The sequence below is a fragment of the Mirounga angustirostris genome, unplaced genomic scaffold, assembly GCF_029215605.1.
Source record: "Mirounga angustirostris isolate CCGP_5_RB_7025 unplaced genomic scaffold, mMirAng1.0.hap1 SCAF_3, whole genome shotgun sequence".
NCBI classification, from domain to species: Eukaryota; Metazoa; Chordata; class Mammalia; order Carnivora; family Phocidae; genus Mirounga; species Mirounga angustirostris.
In genome coordinates, this window is record NW_026991711.1 from 193741269 (window position 1) to 193766716 (window position 25448).

At 53.1% G+C, this 25448-nt stretch overlaps 1 protein-coding gene across 6 annotated transcripts in view; it reads right to left on the reverse strand.

The window, feature by feature from the left end:
* Positions 1 to 25448, reverse strand: part of NDUFA10 (NADH:ubiquinone oxidoreductase subunit A10) — a 116932-nt gene that overhangs the window by 67705 nt on the left and 23779 nt on the right. For 5 of the 6 annotated variants that reach the window (XM_054505915.1, XM_045867610.2, XM_064587387.1 and 2 more), the window contains exon 9: positions 22148 to 22256. In XM_054505915.1, coding sequence (XP_054361890.1) covers positions 22148 to 22256 — 109 coding nt within the window. Of the gene's footprint in view, positions 1 to 966; positions 2102 to 22147; positions 22257 to 25448 lie in introns of those variants that run through there. The other variant, XM_064587389.1, reaches the window with a different exon arrangement.

The following is a 25448-nucleotide window of genomic DNA, read 5'->3' on the forward strand; positions in this document are numbered from 1 at the left end:
AAGGAGGAGGAGGAGGGGTGCACACACTGAAGTGGCCTGGGCGTGGCTGCAGGCACACAGGGAAGGGAGGAAGGAGGACGACCAAGGCCATCCAGCTCCCTGTCCGAAGTCCCACATGGCACACAGCACCCGAGGACAACGGCGCCAGACATCTGACTTGGCGGCACCGTGCCCAGTCTAATACTTTCAGGAGGCTGTCTCCCCACCTTCCCCATTTTCCATTAAAAGTCGAAGAGTGAGTTTACTAAAGAGAAAAACTGCAAACCGCAAAGATGCATATTCAAAGCTCTCGTCCAGGGGGTGGCCAAGCTGCCCTGTGCCCAAAATGGTGGTGAGCTGGCCCACCTGGGGCTCTTCGTGCTGAGTGGGCCCCACGCCCCATGAGCCCAGCAGTCTGCGCCAGGGGGCCGCCCAGAGAGGCCACTGCTCTCCTGGAGGGGCATGAGGTTGGGCTTCCCCCCGGGGTCCCCCTGCGCGGACCCCCTGATGGTTGTGGGGGAGGCATGCAGCCCCGCAGCCCAGAGACCAGGAGCCTGGATGCACAGCAGCTTGCTCCCCAGGGTCAAGTCTCCTCCTGCTGGCACAGGACAGACGAAAAGAGTCAGGGCACCACAGTGTTTGCAAAAGCATTCCCAATTTCCCCAGATTATTTAATTGTGCAAAATCTGTGTGTCAAAGGTCATGCCTAATTTCAACTAACATTTACAACTGTGGAAACTGTGATATCCCTGACCCTCCTGGTAAGTAGCACGCGACAGCTTCCTGGGCACGCCCCAGCCATGCACGCACACGCACGCACACACACACACTGCTGGCCCGCCACCCCTGGGAGGGTACATGCAGAAGGAACTTCTCGCAGGGCTGCCTCGCAGGGGCCAGGGGCTGGGGGACAAGGAAGGTCAGTTAGTGCTAATTGCATGCTCTTCAGACGTTTGGTATTTTCTAGCACACGGAGTTCTTTCTTTCTTTCTTTTTTTCCACAAAAGAAAGGCTGAGTAGCTTGTCCAGGTCAACAGCTAGAATGTCCATGGAGCTGGACTGCAAACCCATGTCCTCCGGCTCTGAGTCCGCCCCGACCCTCTAGGCCACCAGCCCCTCTGGCCCATGCACGCACCTGTGGGCCCATCACCACCCAAGTGGCCAACCCCTGCTCTGAGCGCTCCTGATGAGAAATAACCCTTCGATGTGCCCCTCCAGATTTATGTGCTTAAGGTGAACTTGTAGAACTGGAACTGCTTACTTAAGGAGAAAATAAACAACAGATGCTGACACAGCAATCAGAATGGGTTTTAATTTAATATGCACAAGACCCTGGTCCAGATGATGACGCTCCGCTCACACTGTGTGGGTGAGTCAGGGCTCCCACATTCCCTTGTTATTTACTGCCTAGTGCAGGGTAGGCAAACTACGGCCCGCAGACCAAATCCGGCTGACAACTGTTCTGTACAAACAAGTTCGCCAGGGCTCGTCCCGCCGCTTGCTTGCACTCCGCCCGGGCAGAACTGCGTCCTTGTGACGGAGGGGGCGGGGCCTGCAAAGCTCAGCTATTTATTCTCTGGCTCATCTTAAAAAACCATGCTGTCCGCTGCCCTAAGAGAAAGTGACCACGGCGACGAGGGGACCAGGGGACAAGTGAGCCAGGCAGCTCCAGGGGAGGCTTCAGAGGCGGCAGAAACAGGTACCTTTTGTATGCAAAGGTGGTACAAGCCGGGCTGGGATCTGTGCTGTGAGGAGGTGACACTCGAGGCTGCTCCCAGCCGCCTCGCTCTCGCACACAGCGGGGACGCTCCACAGAGCTTCCCATGCCGGGGGCTTGGACAGACCCAGCTGAGAGTACATTACACACATTCACTCATTCTCCTGGGCAAAAACTCTGAGTTCCTCTACCCATGAAGCCCACCGTGTCCTAGTGGTCTTGAGGGGCACGGATAAATCCCATTTTCTCTAACCTCATGAAATACAGAGTATGTAAAGCTAGTCAGAAAGCGGAGGCGCTGGAGGAGGGAGAAACCGGGCCTGACCCACAGGACCAGAGGCTTCAGGTACAGACAGGACGTGGTCAGCGGAGAGGAGGAAACGGCTTAGAGGGCAGGCCGGGCAGTGAGGGCGACAAGACAGTGCAGAGCACGGCCTGCAGGAGCAGCCGCACTGACCGCAGCCCACCTGGACCCCAGCAGCCCTGGCTGCAGCTCTGCTGCTGGGGACGGGCCACGTGAGGGCCACCCGACCAACCCACGCCACGTACCGGCCACAGCTTCCCCGACCACGGACACTGGACAAACAGGTCAGGCTAGCTAGCATCCGTGGGCGGAGAGCTAGAGGGCCGTGGGCAGAAAAGGAGGCCTGTCAAACTGACGGGGACGCACCTGGTCTGTGGCTGCACACGACCCTGCACGTGTCGGGTGATGTCACGGAGGCGGGCAGAGGACCCTAGAGGAAAGAGCATTCCTGGGGGCTGCTGAGTGCTCCCCTAGGGCTGAGGGACTGAGCTCCCAGCAGCCAGGGCTCACCGCACACCCGGGTACCAGGCTAACCCTTCCCTACAAGTCAGGCTGCCCAAGACTCACCAGAAAGCTAAGATACCAGGCGCCAAAGGCTTAAGCTGATTTCCATGTATCTTAGCTGCCTGCCAGAGTACACACTCTAATGCTCCTCAAAGGAACGAAACAAGATCAAGTACACAAAAACAGAGACCTCACAATGGACAGCGACCACTGTAAAGTCTCCAGCCCTGGAAAGAGAAAAATGTAACCCGTATCCAGGGGAGAAGAGATCAAGCCGACTCGGAGGTAACGAAGATGATGAATTAGAAAATAAGACCGCTGAGACAGCTATTATAAAAAGATTCAGTATGCTCAGGGAATTAAGTGAAAAGTGAAACTAATAAGAAAACCAGAGGGCGCCTGGGTGGCTCAGTCGGTTGGGCGACTGCCTTCGGCTCGGGTCGTGATCCTGGAGTCCCAGGATCAAGTCCCGCATCGGGCTCCCTGCTCGGCAGGGGGTCTGCTTCTCCCTCTGACCCTCCCCCTTCTCATGCTCTCTCTCATTCTCTCTCTCAAATAAATAAATAAAATCTTTAAAAAAAAAAAAAAGAAAGAAAAGAAAACCAGAAAACATAAAAAGAAACAAAACTTCTAAAGTTAAAAACAAAAAACAAAAAACAAGACTTCTGAAATAAAATGCCACCGGATGGGTGTGGCAGCCACAGCAGTATGCAGCTGACCTGCCCAGAGCACCTGCTCTGCCCGTGTCCACCCCCGGGCACGCTGGGCCACGCCCCACGGAAGGCACCCGCCTGCAGGACACGGGACCCCGCCGGCCCGGGGCCACCCCACCAGCCTGGCCACATCCACCTGCACCGCTGCTATGCCATGCTGCCTCCCTCCCTCTCCTGTCCCAGACGTCACACGGCGCCGAGGACTACGGGCTCCCCTGCACCTCACATCTCTCCCCTTGACCCTTCACAGGTGTTTCCCCAAAGTCTCCTCAACATCTGACCCTATCTCAGCTGCCTTTCTTGGAGGACCCAAACACAATGGAACTAATAGCACATTATATAAACACGAGAAAACATCTGTGAACTTGAAGACAGGACAACAGAAACTATTCAAGAGAAAAGAGAGAGACGACGAAAAGGCCAAAAACAAACGGATGGAGTCTCAGTGACCTGTGGCTCATGAACTATCAAGAGTCCCCAGAAGGGAAAAAGAAACAACACCTGGAGAAATCATGACTAAACATGTTACAAACAATATGGAAATGATGGACTGCTCACACCGGAGACGCTCCGTGAACCCCAAGCAGGAGAAGCACAAAGAAAACCACCCGGAAGCATGTGGTCACCAGGTGGCGGGGAAGTAGTGATAAAGAGATGGAGAGAGAGTCTCAAAAGCAGCCAGAGAGAACAGGTCCCTCTGGCACAAGGATGGCACACAGCAGGACTTCACGCCTGTCCACAGAAGCCGTGCGGCCAGGGGTCCGGGGGGTCTCAGGGTGTCGGAGGAAATGAGCGGCCAACTCAGAAGTCTACACTGGGTAACGCCATCTCCGAAAACCAACCGAAGTACGGGTATCTTCGTCGAGCAAGAGCTAACGATGCGTTGCCGGCAGACCCAGGCGGTGGGAGCAGCTACCACAGGGGGTGACTCGGGCCCCCCGAGAGCCGCCACACGGAGGCCTGGGCCTGCACAGACAGCGCACCACACAGCACAGCTATGAGCCAGGGCGAAAGGTCACAAAAACACCTTAGCTCGTTTTAAAGGTAACTGACCGTGGCACAGGCCAGGGGAGCTGGACAGAAGTCAGCCTGCCGTGCGTGGGCTGGCGGGATGTGGCTGGCTGCGCGTGAGCAGACCCTGGTGAGGGACAGGCACGCGCTGTCAGCCCAGACCAGTCGTGAACGGTGAAACCAAAAGGTGCAGTTAATGAGTCAGCAGCAGAAATAAAACAGAAGAAGATGATCAATTAAGCCAAAAGAAGCCAGGAAAAGAGAAAAGATGTAAATCTGAACCTCACTTGCTACAGGGTTGAAGTGTGAGGTGAGAAACAGCAGGTCCCCCGCTCGAGGAGCCCTCGCCCCTACCCAGGGAAGCCCCGCTCCCAGGGCCAGAGGGCAGGGGCAAAGGCCGCCGAGCCACTCGCTCCCGCACGGCCCCCTCGGGCCAGTGCTCTGGGTCTTGCCGAGACGGCCGCCGGCTCTCGCAGCCCCGCTCACTAGCCAGCTCCGTCCTCTGCGGAGACGTGCGGCAAAAACCGCCGCCTGGTCAGAAATCGCGCCGGGGAAGAGCGTCCGGGGAGTCCTAGGACAGGCGGCAGGATGCCCTCAGGAAACAGCCCTCAGGGGGCAGCCAGCCCCTGCGCTGGCACAGACCCCCCCATTGGCTGAGCAGCGGGTTCTCAAGCTTCCCCAGGCAGTCCTCCCTGAGCGAGCAGGTGACCGGCTATTCCAGCCTCTGCCTCGTCTTCGCCCCTTGCTCTTCTGGGGACGCTTCCCATGGCCAGTTCTTCCTGCCCAGCTCCTGCCGCTTCCTCCAGGAGCCCCCTGACGCTGACAGGGTGACTGTCCTCTCTTCCCTCGTCTCTCCTCTCGGTGCCCAGTGCAGTCACTTGCCTGCTTGTCAGTGAGAGCGGGCAGTCACCTAATCCCACCACCAGCCCCGCCTCACACGCGCAGGCGCCACGAGGGGCAGGTGGGTGCTGTCTCCCCTTGCAAAGATGTCAAGTGACCTGCCCGTGCCACCTAGCTGCAGGCGGCAGGCTGGACCCTCAAGTCTCAAGCCCAGGAATATCTTCCACAACACCGTACACAGAGTGAATGAAACCGCAATACCTAGTGTGCGATACCTTTGGAAAATGACGTAAAAGCTTTGTCCGTCTCACCCGCACGCTGCCTTCATTTTTACTGAATTCCATTCCTTCCCCCCAATGTTCCATTTGCCCCCCAGTCCGTCCGTCTGGAGCTCTGCTCTCCAGTTTCTAGCTGTGAGGCGCCTGGTGTGTTCAGGGCCCGGCCCCCACTCCACGCTGGCCTGGGGGGGGTGGGCCCTCAGGGTCTCCCACCCCATTTCAGGTTGACTGCAAAGTCCCGCTGGAGAACTTCTGGCTCCAGGCAGGTGTGTCAGGGCTGCTCACGGGAGCTCACCGTTCCTTAGCCGAGCTCTCCTGGAGAACTAAAATAGATGTGTTAATTCCAGCACCAAGTCCTTTGTTATGGGACTGTAAAAAGGTGAGTTTTTTAAAAAGGATCAAATGAAGCCCTTCCTGTTTTGGATCGGTTTCACCCCACTGGGAGTAGGAAGTGGGCTGTATCAGGTACAACAGACTCTGCTCTCTCCAGATGCTCTGAGGAGCGCAAACGGCTAAGAAAGTCTGGAGTGACTTGGGGATTCCAACTTCCAACTTCTGTTAGCCATTATTGCATATAAATGATAATGAGCTCTAAGAATTTTTCATTAATTTTAAAGAACATTATAGAAATTTTTTAGTAAAGTCACTTCTATGATATACAATTTCCCCAATTTTCCATTATTGCTAAGCATAAATCAAGTCTAAAAACTCTGAAATCAACCCCCCAATCTTGTCTTATCAAAGACAGTTTTCAAAAGCCCTCTTTTTAAGAATAAGTGTCTTCTATTTTTAGCACAAACACCATGGTCTGTTACAAATACATCCATATTTAGCTGCCAAATCCATTGCCATACGAATCACAGTATCGTACACATTTTAAATGACTCGTATTAGCTGTGAGTGGAAAAGCTAACTCAAGCCCTTGTTTAAATACCTGAACAGTACTCTTTCTAGAAATTCTCAAACAGAAGAACTGAGGGCACACACCGCAAAACGTGGGCACCCACCACAAAACGTGGGCACCCGTGGTTTGTCAGGTCGTTTGCGAGGACGTCACCCTGTGACTTGGCACGAGCAGAGCCCCAGACAGCACGTGATAATCTGCAGCCACACTCGGCCCAGGGCACCCGGTGAGAAGTCCGTGTCTCACACTGACTTTCCTGCCCAGGGGACGCAGGTTGTCTTCCACACGCAGGAAGCTAAACAACGGGGAGCGCGGACCGACGAGTCTCAGTCCCGCGCGCCACGAAGAGCTGCAGAAGCAGCGCACACGAGCGTGTCCTCCGGCCCCGCGAGTGAAGGGCAACTGCAGACGCCACACACGTCCCCTCACACTCGACTGAACGACTTCTAAACGGAGAGTCCATAACTTAACACAAAAAGCAGGTACCAAATTAAGTCCTGAGGCCTGAACGTCAAGGGGAATCTAGGAAGCTTTCTCCGTCAGCAGGTTGAGGTCAGCTGGCCCCGAGGCGTCCCGTCCACTGCAAGTCTGTCTTTATCCAAGCGAACCCCCCAGAGGCAAGAGCACACGGCGTTAACATATTCCAGCTACGAAGCATCGCTATTCTAGACAACGCTAACTTGGTGCTGAGACAAAAACAACTTGAGACAGTAAAGAAATAAGAATAGCAGGAGAGAAAGCGAAGACGCTGCTGTCCTGGCAACTGTCTCGGACACAATCGGATTTGTGGAGGGAGCTCAGTATCTTAACAGCATCTGGCCTCCCTAAATTGAAGACACCGAATCGCTAAAGCAGAAACCAATTCACGGGACTGCACAGAAATAAAAAGTGACCCAATACAGTGTTTGAAAAATGACTTAAAAAATTAGCAGGCTGCTCTGCAACATGAGCGTTCACGGGAGTGTTCACGGGTCCATTCCAATGACAGAAAGGGGGCCGAGTGAATGGGAAACGCATGGGTAAATATTCTGAGAGTCCAGACACTCGTGTCCCTCTGCAAACGTCCCTTCGGGAGAAACCTAAGACTGCCCATGCAGTCACATGGAGTATGATGGGCACATGAAAGCCACCCTGACTCCGGCCAGAGCAGCGAGAGAGCGGAACAGACACCCAGGTCACAGGATCAACAACACAAAACCAAAATTTACAAATCCTACTCATATGGAATCTTAGATCCTTTCTGTCCTGAAAAGGCCTGTCTTCACTCGTCTGCACCCCTAGGTCACCAACACAGCTAAGCAGGAAATGCTCACCCCCCACGCTGTCACGCACGGACCCCGAACCCAGGCGTGCACGGCGCCCGCCCCAGCAACCCCTCTGCTGCTCTGCACAAGGGGCTGCAACGGGCTGGAGCCGGTATGTGCCCTCCAGGGAACGTTCTGGCCTCCAGCTCAGACAGCCTCTCTGCGCCTGGCGGCTCACTCACACTTGGGAAGAACAACCCGGCCTTCCTGTGGCAGCAGCTTGAGGCCCATACGCCAACACTCGAAATTAGCTGTCCTTGTGCACAGCTGCCCCGTCAGCCCTGCCTCTCTACTCTCACCCCTGCCCCAGGTCCCCTTGTCCTATGCACCCCACCTCCATCCTAGCCAGCCCTCCAGAGGTCCTCTCCTCCTTACTGCCAACCAGCACGAGGGCATCAAGGCCCTCCAAGAATGTAGCCCATGCTGCGTCCCTGCTACTTGCCAACAGAAAGCCCTCACCGGCCAGGACAACGTCTTCCGAACCATCACCCCAAACTTCTGTCCTCCACATCTTCCCTCGTTAGGGTGCTACCCTGAGCTAACTAACCTCTGAGCCCCACTGTTTCACCTCAGAGGATTTCTTGTAATCAATGACTAATCCCAAATAAAGCCCACAGATCATCATAAATTTAGGACTGATAAAAGTCCTTTCTACGTCTTCTTTTCTTTCACATAATACGTGACTCGGTACCCCCAAACCAGCCACCCTGCCTCTAGCCTTCACAAATGTTGCTCCTTCTCCCCCAAAACGGGGGGAGGCCCCTCTTCTACTTGGCAAACCATCATCTTGTGAATCTCGAGATTCTTGGCATCTGACACTTGAATCCCTACCATGAATTTGGGAACTACACCATGTGCTGTGCTCACGTGTGTGTGGTTCCCACTGGTGGGCGAGCCCACAGGGCACAGGAACCGGGTCTGCCCCTGAGTCCTCCGCACAGTATCTGCGCTGGGCGTGCAGTGAAGGGGCACCAGATGGACACTGGCACAGGAGAGTTCCCAGCGACAGGCTGCTCTGCAGTGAGCGGCGGCCCCGCCACACCCCGGCTGCACAAACTCCATCCTCGGTGCTCAGCGGGAACCTGGGTGCCTGACTCCAGGCCGTCAGAGCAGGAAGGAAACACAGAGCTGAGCCCCCAGTCCATCAGCTCCTGAGACACGGGCCACTTTTAGGGGTGTAAGACTGCTGTGCCCAAGGACAAATGGCACCTCAGATTCTATGAGGACAAGCAAAAGTCAAAATCATGAAACCCCAAGAAGCAAAATGAACCCTGTGACCTGGACACCGCCCAGACGCAGGCCCCGGTGCCACAGAGTCTGCCCAGCCATGGGAGGAAGTGGGAATGTTCACCCCAAGGGTCTCCCTCAGCTGAGGGAGGCTTAGGTTGGGGGACCCAAGTCAGGCAGCTGGACACAGCTGGCCACCACGGGCCTGCTTTCCTTCAAGCTGACCCTCCGAACACACTGAGGCAGGCCAGCTACGGGGCAGGGGTCCAGAGTCCACGGGGGTCGCCTCCACGGCCACTGTGTGGGAGGGTGAGCACTGCCCTCCCGTCGTCCCCACTGACTGGCTTCCAAGAGAAGCCACACAGGCGACAGGATCCACAGGGACACACACCACCGCGCAAATGTGACACCAAGAACGTTCCGTAGCCGCAGATTGTTACCTGTAACAGCTCGTCACGGCATCTTCTGGGAAACTATCCCGAGACTCATCAGCTATCACATCACATGTGGACACCACACTAAACACGCATGCAAATGTAACTGCGGGAAGTCAAAGAGCCACAATCTACCCTCTACACCTGCGGCTGGAAGGAGCGCCAGGGAGGTTCACTCAGGGACAAGAGGCTGTGGAACCAGCAGCCACGTTCAGGCTGGTGTGAGCGCCGGGTGCTGGCCTGAGCTTGCGGGGCCCCACGCTCCCCCGCCGGCAGCTTCTCTCCAGCGGGGCGTGTCTCTGACGCAACAAGTGCCTGCTCCACCCTGGTCTCATGGAGTGGGGCTCCGTTCCCCTCTTGGTGGCTCCTCCCGCAGGAGCGGGCCGGCCCTGTGGGAGCACTGTGGGACTCCTCCGGGGGGGGGCCCCACCCGCCTGGTGCGCCCGGATCCGTTCCGGGTCCCCGCAACCTCTGGCCCTCCTGCACCTTCTCCCTCGCTTCCTACGGGCTCTCGTCCTATAAACAGGCTGAGAACGTCTCAGCCTTTCAAAATAAAACAACGGCCCAACCAAATATGGGAAAGCCTACTTCCACCACTCTATCCCAACTCTCCCCTCAAGGTCCAGCAGCCTGCACCGCCCTGACCTGCCCACGGCACGTAAACAGGAGCCGGGCTGGCGGCCACAGGGACCGGGGGCGGCAGGGCCTGCGGCTCTAGGAGCTCCTCTGCTTCGCCTGCTTCACCCACCCCTCCGTCCCCCTCCTGCGGCAGCTCTGGCACAGTGTGCAGGAGGAAGGCCTGCCACCCACCGGCCCACCGGCCCAGGCCCCAGGCTGGCACACTGAGGCGGAGGAGGAAGGGGCAGCTGCTCTGGTGGCCCCGGCACTTCTGCTCCCCGCCAAGCCCCCCGCGTCAAATGGGTCAGCAGTCGGTTCAAACAGCTATGCCGACGGCACTTGTCACTGTCACTGCAGAATCTAATTAAATGTCATGAAAGCGGCAGAGTCTTTCTCTGACAAGGAGGCTGAAATAAAGCATGGGGGCAGGTGTAAAAGGCTGGCGGGGGGGGCGCCCTGTGTTCCCAGAGGTCCTCATGCTCTATAAGCCTGGGACGGCCACTGCGGGGAGTGCCACTGACAACCAGGACGTGGCCGACACGCGGGTTAGACCCAAGCGCCACTCCAGCGTGCAGACAGGGCGGACAGGCGTCTGGGGCGTCAGGGTGTCCCCTGGAAAGTTCTCTAGTGAGCCACCCTTTCTGGGTTCATCCAGTTCATCAGTGAATTCAGTGAACATAGGGTCAATAACAGGTGTCCATGATTAAGTGCCTGAGGCCCCACGATGAAAGCCACCGTCCGAACAAGCAGCATCTGCTCTTACAAACCCCCGTGATCCGTCAGCCCCGCTTGCACCTCACGCCCTGTCCACTTTAGAGTACAGCTTCTAGTGTGTCTACACTTGCTCCCAGCCCTGTAACCCACCACAGGTCTAGAAGGAAAGCAGTGAGACAAACAGCACACGCAGCGCCGGCCGAGGCACCGTCCCCACCCCTGCAGCCGCATCCCTCCCTCGAGCACCCTCCTGTTGGAACCCTCCGCAATTGCTATTTAGCTGTAAACCTGAACATAAGAACAGATCTGACTCCCGGGAAAAGGCAACACTGGCACCATATACAGGGGCTCTTGGGTAAGGGAACGCAGCTTGCCCCGGGGGGTCAGAGCCACGTTCCCTACCCCCCCCGCCTCTCACGCAGACTCCCCAAACACCCCCCCATTTCTCTGCCCCCACCCTCAGAACCCAACCTGGCAAGCAGAGCAATCCTTCCCGCACATAATTCAGATGCTCTCTCTCTCAAAACAGCGCACTGGCTTGCAGTCTCATGAAAACGTCAACCCAGGCTTCACGGCACTCCCTACAGCCCCCTCTCATCATGCCCTGCTAGGTTCCGAGCTCACCTCCAGCCCTGCCTGCCGCCCCATCCCCTCATTTCACCACGGTGGGCTCTTCTATTCCTAGACTGCCTCCACCTCCGAAGCCCTGCCTGCAGGTGCGGCTGGGTCACCCCTCTGCAGCACACCTCCCACCTGCAGCACTTCGATGCCCCGCTGTGTATTAGTTTATCGCCTGTCCCTCCTTCCCCAACCAGGATGCAAGCTCCTTGACAGCAAGACTGTTGTAGTCCCTGATGTGGCCCCAATACTGAGAACAGTGCCTGGAACAACAAATACTTGCCGAGGGACAGGGAGTAAACGTAAAATGGGGAGGTGACAGTTCTGGGGGGTGGAGGCAGTGTTAGGCTTAGCAGCAAGTGTCAGGGGTAGACTGTCACTCCTAGAAATATCTTAGTTCCCACACGACGTCTGACTATGTCTCCTGGACAGGACTCTCCGATGCTAACAGGAGACAGTTTTTCATCAGCCACATTTCCTTTCTTGCCTTCAGGTTCGGGGACTTAATGAATTCTCTATCCTGCGGGTTCACTGAGCAAACACCTATTGAGCCTGGAGAGACATAGAGCTTCCAGCTCAGATCCTCTCTAACATGGATACAGGCAGAACCAGCACCCGAACCGGCTTTCAGAGAGGCTTTCCCTTCCCAGCAAAATAACAGCCCCAAAGCCCTGAGAAAGCCCTTGATATAAAACCTCTAGAAATGCTTTTAAATGCATTGCTGAGCTCTGCAAGAAATCACAAGGGGCTAGAAATGAAGAGCAGGTTGAAAACCAGAGTGGCGAGCTGAGCCTCCGTGGCCCTGGGGACGTGGGAAGAGCTGCCGGGAGACGGAAGGCAAAGCCGCTGGTCCTTGCGTCGGTCCGTGCAAGGTGGGGCATGGGGAGGGGCTTCCTTACCGAAGCACAGCTCCTGGAGGGCAGCACCCTCCGTGGAAGGCAGAAGGGAAGGGAGCCCCCACACTGCAAGGAGACCTCAGCTGCCACCTGGAGAATCCGTGGCCACGGTCTGTCCTCGCACGGGGGTGGGGGTTCCAGTCTCACCACCTCGGGGGCCTGGAGCCCCTGCAGGTCAGGAGTCTCGGGGCTGGCAGTAGCAAACTGTCCTCACGGGAGCGAGGAGGCCAGAGCTACCGAACAGCGTCAGATGCCCGGGTGAATGAAATGTCAGGGGCATACGCACACCAAAAGAGCATCATTGTTTCTCCCAATTCAAACTTAACTGGGCATCCTGTATTTAGGAGGGACTCTCACTAGGTGCCCACCGAGAGAGGCCCACGAAGCAAGAACTTAGTGTCCAGAGTCTCTAAAACACAGAAGGGATTAAGCCCTCACAGGTTAGAATTAGAGGAAACGATAAATGACGAAGTCTGAAGGTCCTCCAAACCTGGTATTACCAGATGCAGAACAGAAGGAACTATACTTGAAATGCTTAAAGAAAAAGAAGCCGTTGAAAAATATAAGAAATAATATCCCATCCACAAGATTCAGAAAGTGCTGGTGTAAGTAAAAAGGAAATTTAAACCCTGACCCAAAACAGCAAAGACAGAAAGAGCAGAAACATCCTAAAAGAGAAAGGGAGACTGTAACACTTAATTAAAAACAAAAGGTCAGCACACTGCTCCTGCTTCCAAGAATCAGAAGTGCTCTCCAATAATTCTTAACCACAAGTACCAGCAAGTTCACGGTCTACTATAAAATATGCATAATACATAATGGATGTATTACAACGTGCAGAGCACCACGCCCCCGTTTCCTAAGTGTCTATACAAGCACACTGAAAATACATTTTAAGTTCCTCATGAAATTATGAGATGTGACTTCAGTAATTTTATTACCTTTATTACATGAGTCAGGTTTACAGAAACTTCTCATGCTGTTGGTGTTTAACTAAAACACATTTTCAACATTAAAAATATTTTTTTTCCTAGAAAACGAGAAACAGCCTAGCAGGACAGTCATCTTCTGAGGGTCCATGCCATAAAGGCGCCCACCGACCCACTTGTTCCAGGAAGTAAGTAGCCACAGAATGCCCTCCGCTCCGACACCAAACAATTCCTCCTCTTGAAAGAAACAAGTCTTTGAAACATCCCCACACTGCTCACTTGTCTTCCAGCAGGAAACCAAGCAGCGTGTCAGGTGTCTCGGAGGCCGACCAGCCGTACCTGCTGCTCCCTCGAGCATTTCTAGATGGGAGCTCTGCAGCCTGGCCAGGGACCCCTTTTCTGGGAGCCACGGATCTCCCCAGCCCCGCAGCAGCTGCGTGTGAGATCAGCACAAGGGCTTCATCGCTCATCCCTACACCACCTGCATGGCCGCAGCCGGGGGGTCAAGGCCAACACCAGCGGTGACGTGGTGTGTGTGCGGTCCGTGATGTGATGGGAACGGGACTTCACCTCTCCAAAAACACAAATGGGCTAACCCTGAAAAAATCGTCAGACAAACCCCACCGGAGGGACAGTCTATAAAATACCTGACTGTCCTTTAAAACTGTCATAAAGACTAAACACAAGGAAATGTGACAGTCACAGCCAAACAGAGCTTTTGGAGACATGACAACTCAGTCCTGTGGTCCCTGGATGGGGTCCTGAAACAGAAACAGGGCATCAGGGAGACACAGGGCATCAAATGTGGTGTGGACTCCAGTGAACAGTACTGGACAGACGCTGGTCCGTCCCCTGCCACAATACACCACTCACCTAAGACGTCATCATGGGAAACGGGGTGTGAACTCTCCAGCAGCTTCACAACTTCCCTGCAAATCTAACACTGTTCTAAAAGTGCTTCTTTAAAATGCTTAAACATTTCTAAAATTCTTTTAATGCTTAGAAATTTTTAAAGATTAATTAAAAATTTCAGCATTTCTAAGCATTTAACTAAAATTATAAGTCCAATAGAATAGATTCTCTTAATACTCACAAATTAAAAATAAGACACTAACACATGGAACACAATAACGATGGAAAACTGCCGAATCCCCCAGCATGTCTGTGGTTAAAATGGCTGACATACTCAGCTCCTGGGGGACCGATGCAGACGACGCGCCCCTCCTGAGCCACGAGGAGAGACGGGCACCGTGTGGAAAGCACCTGTGTGCAAAGGCACCAAGGCAGGGAGGTCCCAGGCCCCAGGGAGGAAAGCTGAGGAGGCGGGCTGCCTGGTCCCTGCAGGGACCCCCTCCCCAGGACCCACCCACTCCTGCAGGGATAACTGGGAGCCCGAAGACCCCCAGCGGAAGGGCCGGTGGAGACAGAAGGGCAGGTCAGGACCCACCCCAGGGCGGGGCCCCACTGAGCTTGCCCTCCTCAGGAAGGGCAAAGGGCAAGCAGAGCGGACCTCACAAACCTATGCTGGGCATCAGGTGGCTTGGTCTGGGGATGGACTCCAGCAACCTGCCCAAAGTTCAGTGCCTGCCAGGAGATAGCACCTGCGTCTTCCCAAGGTAAGAGAACGTCATCCAGAGTGTCCAGCCATCTTCACGATGACTGGCACTTAAAGGAAAGAAAAACAAGGCACACGGAAAAACAGGCCGGAATGACCAACCATGAAAGGACCAGGAGAGAGCCAGGCAATTTAAACGGATCGAAAAGAGGTCCAGACAGTGCGGTTACCAGATAGCTTTGTGATGAATGTGCTCAAGTAATCAGGGGACAAAATAATTTCAGCAGATAACTCGACATAATAAAAAATGGAAATTCTAGACTCAAACAGGGCTAGGATTACAATTAAACATGGAAATAAAGAAAGGCGGGTCTAGGAGCAGATGAGAAAGAGCTGGGAAGACTAGCACCTTGGAAGCCCCATGAGAAGAACATGCCCGGCTGAAGCTCTCGGAGAAACGGGATGGAAACCACACGGAAGAGCACCTGCTCACAGAACGCGTGCAAAGGTCCACAGGGCTGACTGGGGCCCCAGAAGGGGAGCCCTCGGAGAGGAGTGCGGGCCACACGGAAGAGGTCCTAGCAAGTCTTTGAAAACTGAGAAAAACGTCAGCCAAAGAATGTTAGAGACCCCAAGCAGAGCAGAGACGAAAGTAGAGACGCACAGGCGCTGGCAGGGGCTGGGACGAAGGCGCTCAGCGTGACACACGAGCGTGTGTGAGACAGGTCACACACCGGTTACCTCAGGAAGCGCATACTCTGAGGCCGCGGGCGCCAGGCCCCTCGCCCTGTGAGAAGCCTACGGGTGGGCACGAGGAGGCCAGACCCTGCTGCGCTACCCCGGGACGGACGGGGCTGCCGCGAGCTCAGTCGCCGGCACCCAGGAGCAGAGGTCAACAGAGGCGTATGGGCCAAAGAGGGGACCCTGGCAGTCCGCGGCGACACAACCCAGGAAGTGGATGCCCAGGGACAAGAGAGAGCCCTCGTTTGCAGTGGGACAAAGCGGCACTGGCGGAATTAGGAAGGCGACAGTTGGATGACCATCACATTAATAGCTGAACCACCAGGTGAAAGTCTGACGAGGAAATGCACATTGACAAAGTTTCAAAGTACTTCCCCCTGAAAATATATAAGTTACAAGGAGTAAGAGAGCAACTGACAGTGGAGACAGCACCTCCGCCAAGTGACCCTAATTGGCACGACCCGCCAGGGGACCCACGGAGCCCTGGGCGGAGAAGACGTGATCAATTCCATGAGGCTCCTACGGAAGGCCGACAGCCGAAGCCAGTCCTGGGCAAAGAGCAAACAAAACCAAACGGAGGGACGTTCAAACACTGCCTTTCCTGCCCTCCTCAGAAGTTCTCCTGCACCAGGTCCTTCTGCTCTACAGAGCATCTCTGGGACACCGGGTGACCTTGAAGGGTCTACGGATTAGAGTTCGGGAGTTCGGGACATATGACCGTGAACCTCCTGGCCTTGACAGCTACTCTGTGGTTGTGAAGGAGAATGTCCATCTGCAAGAAGGACGCCTTAAAGCCATGGTTCTCTCCTTAGAACAGATCCTGGGCCCCACCCCCCGAAGATCTGTGCAGGAGGCCTGGCACGGGGCATGAGAGCCTTCATCCCCACGAGGGCCGGGTGGGGCTGACGCAGGCGCCCTACGCTGAGAACCACCTCTGCACTGACTGCAGCTAAGAGGGCATCTGGAGCGCTCATGATGGTTCAGCCAACGTTATTTTTCTACTCTTGTTAATTTTGTAAACTTGAAACATTCCAAAATAAAAAACAGATAAAATGAGGATCATGAAAACCATTTAGGAAGAAAATTTTCTGTCAGCCAGGATTCTTCAGGCTGTGGAGTGAGAGCACAGACAGCAGGGGGGACGGGGCAAAGCTGCAGGGGCACCGACCACAGACAACGACGAGCATCATGTCTCCAGGGCCCACAGCGCTCAGGGAAGTGAGACAGATGACAAAAACAGCACAAAAGACAAGAGTTGGGCAAATGGGAGGAAAAAGCCCCAAGACCCCTGTTCCAGAACTAGAGACCTAGCTCCCCGTGGACTTCAATACATCAAGGATGGATATTTAATTACCAGACTGGCTACTAAAAACCACTAAGAGAATGACAGCTAGGAAGCGAACAGAGGGAGGAAGCAGAATGAAAACAAAAACCCCCTAATCCAAAAGAGGGCCAGAAAGGAAAAAACAGAGACAGCAGGTAAGAAACACACAAACATGGAGAAGGAGGAGCTCCTCAGACACAAGCCCATGAGCAGCTGCACTGAGTGTGGACAGGGACAGTCCCAGCATGCAGACGGGACGAAATGCGAAGCCAAGCATTTCAGGGTGCACAGCGCCTGCCAGACACCCAGCCAGGCGGGAAGGCCGCCGGGGGAAGACCGCAGAAGGCGCCGCGCAGCTGGTGAAGAAAGCAAACTTTGGAGACGAGCGCCGCCCACAACAAGGGAGGCTTCAGGGCACACAGAGCAGCGCAACCGCCTGGAACCGCGGGAAGGAGCCAATCCTCCACAGCGGTGGACTTGGACACAGCCTGCCCAGCAGACCCGCAGGAGACCCAGACCAGCATGGGGGAAGGCGACGTGAGCCCCGCCACGACATGCGTCACCTCGAGACTCCAGCAGGGTGCCACACACAGCATAGAGGAAGGGGCGCTCTCCTCTGAGACCACAAAACGTCACCAAACTGACCAAATGCTGAACCAAAAAGTAAGTCTCAATCACATCCAAGGACTGAAATTATACAAAGTATGTTTCTAACTAGAGTAGAATTAAGCTGGAAATCAGTAACAAAAAGATAATTAGAAAGATCCCAACTGCTTTTAAGTTATCCAGTATAATTCAAATTAGCATATTGGTCAGAACAGAAATCAGATTAAAATTAGAAAATATTCTGAGTTGAATAAGGAAAACCCAACATCAAGACTTAGGAGATCAAGCCAAATCCAGAAGGCAACATGTGCAGCCTTAAACGTATCTATTCAAGAGCAAGACAGGATGAAAAATCAACGATGTCCCTATTCATCTTAAAAAGTTTGAAAAACAGCAAATAGAAAAAATAAAGAACAGTCATCACTGAACCAGAATGTGTAACATACGTGATACCAATTAGGTCCTTGAATGACACGCTCCTTCCAAGAGCAAAGGAGGAGGGAAACACCAGGACCAGCGACAGGGATGAAGACGGGGACGACGGGCACTCTCAGGCCTGACCGAGTTAAAAGCACAAAAGAGGGCATTTTAAACAACTCCATGCAAGAAACTAGAAAATTTAAATGCCATGGGGGCAGAAAATACCTTGATAAATACAACTTTCCCAAGGACGAACAGAATACTGAATATTCCGTGTCTATGAAAGAAACTGAATCCAGAGTGTAGAATATTCCAGTGGAGCCCCACCAGTCAATCCCTGTCACGCTGAAGGAAGACGTGATGCTCATCTTGCACAAACTCTCCCACAGAGTAGAAATGACGGTACCACCTCAACTGAGTGTCGATGTCAGCATGAGGCAGACAATACAACCACTCTCAGGAGCATGTCACAAGAAAGGGAAATTATCATCCAGTCTCTCAAGAATATAGGTACAAAAATCCTAAATTAAAAATGTGAATTAGGGGACGCCTGGGTGGCTCAGTTGGTTGAGCGACTGCCTTCGGCTCAGGTCGTGATCCCGGGGTCCTGGGATCGAGCCCCGCATCGGACTCCCTGCTCGGCAGGGGATCTGCTTCTCCCTTTCCCTCTGCCGCTCCCACTGCTCGTGCTCTCCTGCTCTCTCTCTGTCAAATAAAATCTTTAAATAATAAAAATAAATTAAAAAAATTTTTTTAAATGTGAATTAGGCTCAGCTGCATATGAAGAGGATAATACACACAAAAGTGGGACTTATTCCACAAAACCAAGGTTGGTCTCACATTAGAGAATCAATCAATATAACTGACCACATGAACAGAAAAAGGAGAAAAAAAATCATCCAGGGCAGACACATGATAAAACTCAATACCCAGACGTGACCGAAATTCAACTAATAATAAAATGCAACTTCCGTAAGTTCTTAAGAAAGAACATCGATGTTAATCCAGAGCAGACATAAGCCCTGCTGGTGGATTACTGAGCACGTCCTCCGTGAGCAGGACGAAGACCGGGACAGCCACCGCTGTACCTACTCACCCACGAACTACAGACCCATCGAGGCAAGGGGAAGAGACGGCGGTATAAAGATTAGGGAGAAACAGAGCTGTCATGACTTGCCAGCATGCACTTCTCTTTTCCTTCTCACATGCTGGGACTTTTAAATGTCCACTTTCCATACGGAGGTAATTCTAACAGTCCCTGTGTGTCCTCAACTGTCATTACGATGGCTGGGGCTGGGGGTCAGCTGGGAGTTGACCTGCTCTGAGCAGGGCCGCTGGAGGTCCCACCCACTGCAAGAACACCCTCCATGGCGTGGCAGGCTGTTCCACCACGGAGGAGCCAAACCTGGTCTTGTCTGCTGCACACGCCCCACCTGTTCTCGACGGCAGGGCACGGCCCCCACCCAATCCCCACGCAGGGTGATGAGAGTCGCACGTGCTCTGGGGACCAGTCCTACTCTGTTGGGATAGTCCGGCTCACTCTTTCCCGCCTATACACAAAGAAATATATACAAAGCTACCTTCACTAACAGACATCCACCAAGAGAAGAAATTCCTGTAGGTACCACCAATCCCCCACTTGTAAAAGCAGTGACTGAAATAAACATACACTCGAATGCACGCTCCCTGAAGACAGTGACGTGGTCTGGTTCTCTGCTGTCCCCTCAACCTCTTGACCTCACGGTCTTCCTTTCTCTACCTGTCCTCACCACCGGTGACCTCAACCAGCAATGTGACGCCAAACATCGATCATACGCCGACAACCCCCTCCTATCTGCAAACCCCAACTCACCACATGTAACCACCTGTTCAACACCTCTTCGTGGGTATCATAAGCATCTCAAACATGTCCGTCAAATTCTTCACCCTTCCCCGAAACCTGTATTTCTACATCTTGCGACACCTGCCGGTTCCAATTCGAGTTCTGGTTCCCGAAGCCAAAACCCAGCAAACACCTTACTTTCCTCTTTCTTCCAACATGAAGTTTCAACAGACTCCGTTGGTTGTACCCATAATCTGACCACTTCTTGAACCTTCTGTGATGACCATCATGGTCCAAGCTCGTACTACCCCTTGGTCTACATTCCTATTAAGCCTCTTAACTGGCCTCCCAGCCTCTGTGCATGCCCCTGTTCAATCCAGCGTCAGGTCAGAAACCAGAATGTTCCCATCACGAAGTATGTCATACACATCCTCCCTCCGCTGCTGCAGAGCCCCACTGGCCCAGGAGGCCTCCTCCCTGTGTCTGCAACGTGCTGGAAATGCCATGCCTCACCTCTGTCCCTGCCCGTCTCCCCGCCCGGGCCTTTCCCCACCTCACCCCACCGGCTCCCCTCACCTCCCGCCGCTCTCCAGGGCTCCAGGAGCATGACTCAGGCTCTCCAAATCCAGCCCCCACCTCCTCAGGCTCCGCCCTACCCTCTTCTGGGGACTGAATTGTCTCCACAGCACCCGTCACCATCACCTAACACGTTCTCTGTTCTACTGTTTCCTTCCGCTCTGACGTACACCCCATGAGGGCAGCCATGTCCCCAGTGTCTAGGACAAGTGTGGCCCCTGGCGCGCACTCACAAAGTGTTCAGTGGAAAGAGTAACTGCGCTGATGAACAAAGGCCGTGAATGGGTGGGAGAACCAGATGAAAGGGCCTGGTGCCCACAGAACTGCAGTGAGTGGAGCTCGGCCACTCAACTCACCTGAGGCCCCGCCCCACTCGGGTCACAGCTGCACGCCAAATCCCTTGCTTACATTTAGAAAAACCGAATACATTCAGAGAGGAAACCTTATCAGTAACACAAGTGGAAAGCCAGCATCACTCATAAACGAGAGGACATTAGAAAAAGTTACTCATCGTCACCACATGTCGGTGACTCCAAACTCTCTGAGCTTGCAGCCTACTGTTTCCTCGTTTAAAAGTGAGGTCACCAAAAGTAAGAAATGTTCAAGACCTATTATCAGTAAATCAACACACTGACAGAACCAGATGAATCTTTTAAAAATTTAAAAGGGCAAAGATTTCTCACTAGGTAATCGAGTATTTATGTGATTTTAAATCCCCCGTGCCTGCGCCACCTTATAGCCCACAGCATCGGTGCTCTGGACCAACAAACAACTTCGGGGGGACGGCGGTGGGCGCCCTCGGGGCTGCGGAAGCCAGAGCGCCCGTGTCCCAGGGCCCGGCGGGGGCCCCAGCGGTGGGGGCGGTGGCAGGGCCGGAAGGGTGGGCCACGGGTTTTGCACGCAAGCTCGCTAGACACGGGAAGGCAGAGGAAGCCAGAGCGCCAATCCAAGCACCAGGGTGGCTGCCTGGACGGAGGTGGGAGACGTGACAACACAGAACAAAATGCACCAACGTCACTCAGCAGGACGTTGGTGCAAACGAGGCACCGGGGGGGGGCGGGCAGCACAGCCCCCAGACAGCACAGCCCCCACTGCCGCCACCGTCCTGCAGAGCGCCGCGCACCTGCTCGCCAACAGTGGTCAGAAGAGACCCGCAAACATACTAACTGTGGGTACTGCTGAGTGACAGCCTCTGGTTTTGTGTACTTCCCCAAATCCCTACAACGGATACAAGCACTTCCAGAACAACCAGAAGAACTTCTATTACGGAAAATGTCAAGATCTCAAGTGAGAGAGCAAGCGATGGGATATACCCGGACATCCAGTCAGTGCTTCAGGCCATCCGCATGCATCAGAGAACTGTAGCAGGGCAAAAACATTTAAGATTTACACTTACTAAATGTTGGCTGCTCAGCCTGGGGATCTAATTTAAATATAATCCTTTCACACACCTGCCAACGACAAACCCCGACCGCAGCTGATGTAGAAATGGATCGTGCCCTAGTCTCGCACTGACGTCAGGACTCCCAGAGAAGTCTCTCCCCCATCTGCTGGCTTCTACAACATAACTTGTAAGTGTCCTCTAAGTTCATGGAATTTTGCCTGAAATGACTCTCCACAAACAACTCTGAAAACAAATAATTCACTAAAAAGGTATGGAAACCAGAAAAGACCAGTAACACAGAGCCTCCTGAGCCCTGCCTCGTCCTGACCCAGCTCCGTGCCCCACCCCTGCGCTCTCCCACCTGCTCTGCGGACCTCCTGCAGACACGCACGTCTCCATTCTTTACGCACGGACATACCCTAAGGAGTAGGGCGACAGCCCAAGTACAATCTGACATTGAAGAAATGTAGACGGGAGCTAGAGATCAGGCAGCGTGTCCCTATCAAGACAACACACTGACAAAGAAGACGACACGTCTCCCCTGCCGAGGGAGGAGTACGCCAGCGTTAGATACGACGGTGAGGAGGAGAAGGGGAGAATTACTTCAATGAAAAGGAAGCTCTTTCACCGAAACAGGCAAAAAACAACAAAAGCCACTCTTCGGGGACGTGACCTTGGTGCCAGTCACGGGGCCCACAGCAGACAGCTCACTTGGCTTCAAAACCTCACCTCTATGAATCTCTGGAAGACGCGGTCACTCTGGTGAGCTCCGATCGTGACTTCCGGGACATAGATAGGAATGGTTGTGTAATTCAGCACCTCCAGCTTATTCTGAACCCTACAAAGTAAGACAAATACAGATCACACTAAGCCATCGAAACAAACATAACAAAAGAAGCTGTAAGGCTGATTTTTCAAAAAAAATGCATACAAATAAATGCCCTTCATCCCCAGGCGGCCTCTGGACGCAAACCTTCATCCCAAAGACCATGAGGTCTGTGCGCAGCTGCTTTTCTGACATGACCTTCAGAACCTGAGGGAGAGTCTTCCAAAAGCCTGAGCCGCCACAGAGGACCACCTTTCGGGAATGGATGAGGTTTGGGAGACACTGTGCTTCACACACAAGAATACCATCAATAAAACGTCACACCCCACGCCGCCCACAGCGGTGCCAGGCACTTAGGCAGCCCTCAGTAAACGTGCAAATTCAATGACTCTTGAGGGAAAGGCAGCCAATAACTCCAGTCCCCCCAGATTTACCACACAGCATCCTGCTGCCCTCCTGGGCAGATTCCAGGAGCAGAAGGGCCACGGGGAACTCAGGAGCACGGGGTGGGGCGGGCCCACACAGGACACCCGGGCGCACCCTCGCCTGGAAAGGTCTCACGCTCTGCCTTGCTCGGCACTGACAAATACAAATTATCAGATCTGCTCCTTGTTTCACCATTTTACTTTGCTGAACGCTAAAATATTTATACTGTGCTATGACTGCTTATTTCAAATTAAATTTAGTCTGAATATGACCACTATACTTGAAGATGAAAAGCATTTTGGGGGCTTTTTGAAACAAACATTTAAATAAAGTCTCCTTTCTTAAGGGCTCAAAACAAAGCAAATAATTACTTTAAATGACCATTTTCCCATTAATGAGTTATAATGGCAGAAGAAGTTTTCTGTTTATAACGGTCCAAATGGAAGTTCTTTAAATGCATCTGGCTTTCAGCTACTTTGTGATAAAGAGTCCAGACCCACATACCCAAGGCCAGTGCCCCCTGGCAGCCGGGGCAGATGGCCATGGTCAGAACGCCCCGATCCGATCCGGGGCCGGTGCTCCGCAGGCCCCTCCCGCCGAGGACCGCGGTGCACGGAGAACCTGCGGCAGGTTGAACGAGAGCGGAGAGCAGGAATGGGCACGTCCTGCTTGTCACCGGTACAAACTGTGTCAGTCCTACATGGACTGATAATCTGGCAACAAAGAGCACCTGAGGAAATGCACCCGGGGAACTGTCTCTTCCCAGGTGCATCTCCACGATCACATTAACTGGCTACGACGGACGCACTCCACGAGCAGGGCTCGTTCTCAGCCCTCCCAGGAAGCTGTTCACACGACAGAGCTCTGTAAGCAGCGTAGATAATGCACAAGTACACGCCTCTTTGCTTTTAACAAACAGAATTATTCTCATTTTATAAAGATAATTCTTTAAAGTGATCTGAGCATAAACAATTTCCACTAAAAATGAAAATCAGTGTTTTTAAATGTTAACAGGTATCAAGGTGGAGTATGATTGGTTTCCTCAATAGTTTGAAAAGCCTACGACATTCTGGGCCATCGGAGAGAACGTGCTGGCCAGGAGCTGGTGTGCGACGTGCAGAGCGCAGCACCGTCTATACCCCGTCGGGCAGAAGTACCATTTCCACGAAACCCCCAACACACCGTCTCTTTCAACAAATAGCTTCCAACTGTTTCTGAACATTAAAAAAATAATCTGCTGCAACTGTCTACGACTTGCTCAAACTTGGCTAAAGCGCTCTGTCAACGACACCCCATGAGCTTCCGCGGCGACTGCTGGATGAACCTATGGTGTCTTGTCTCCTGTAAACGCCGAGTCGTAACCTTCCATCAACTCGATTTACTCTAGATTGAAGATAAGTAAGGAACAGAGATGACGGGAAGCATTTTATGACCCAGGGAGCACAAAGCGGAGAAAGAAAACATTCTGTTCACAAAGCACTTAGTCTAATTGAGGAGAATTCAAATACTGGCTGAGGATAACATATCCTCTTCACATCATAAGCCAAAGCACCCGAAGAAGAAGATAAAGTGCAGCGGAGCCTAGTTTACAACACAAGGCGGTGTGCCGCATATTCTAAAAGAGTGAGGCAAGACGAGACAGAAAAAACACGTAGTAAATTATGTTTTACGACTAACACTGGTTCCCAATTAACAGAATGTCTATCCTCGCTCCTAAAACATGTCCACAGTCTATCTGTTGGCTTGTCCTGAACTACAAAGCCCTGTTTGAACACTACGCTCTGATACCAAACTTGTACCCCACAGACTTTGCAGCCCTGGGATCTCCTACAAGGACTTGTTCCAGAGTCACAAGAAACAGAAGCGTCCGTGATGAAGCAAACGGGGTGAGCGGGAGGGTGGTCCAGGCTCTGGGGAAGCAGGAGGAAGGGGCTCAGAGCCCCGCACACGCGGAGCCCGGCCTGGTGACCGGAGTCATCAACCCAGGAATGGAATGGACCAAGGTGGGTGCCAGCCAGGAAGTTATGGAGTATGCATAGGAACACACAATGTTATCCAGGTCGACAAATACAGTCCCTGTCTCTCAGCATAAGCGCACACACACATAATCACACACCGGCACATGTAACTGAAATGGAACAAAAATGCTCTAAACCAATAATCTGGTCAGGTTCTAGACAAAATGAGTATAACTGGTAAATGGCATGTTTACAGTAATTATCTTAGAAAATTGGTCAAAATTTTCATTTGAGTCCCCCAAATTAAGAAATGACACTCACATGAAAATAAACACGATTACCATTGCACACTGTTGTGAAATATCCGGGGCGCAGGGGCAGGGGAGCGATGGACCAGGAGAAGGAGCGGACAGACCATTTACAGCAAAATAAAACAGTGAATTGAATGCTATAATCTGTAAACTTCAAGGGAATTACTGAATCCTTCTCTATGCTCTGGCAAAAACACAACTAAGTAACTTCTAAAATCATGATCTTGGTGAAGTGGAGAGAGGGTATTCGGGGGGTAAAGGGTGAATATAGCCAGACTTAGACATAAGCTAGGATTCTCAGAAAATTACTGGGCAGGTGGGGGAGGGAACAGATTCAGGAAAAGGGAGAACCAGATGATCAGGACTCTGAATTACTTCTCAGAAATGAAATTTGGATTCGTGAATAAACAAAGGTAGGCCACCGAAGGATCCGGAGTGAAGGGAAAACAGGGCCACTGTGACATTCTTATGAAAATTAGCCTGGTGGGTGTGTTGCACACAGAACAAGC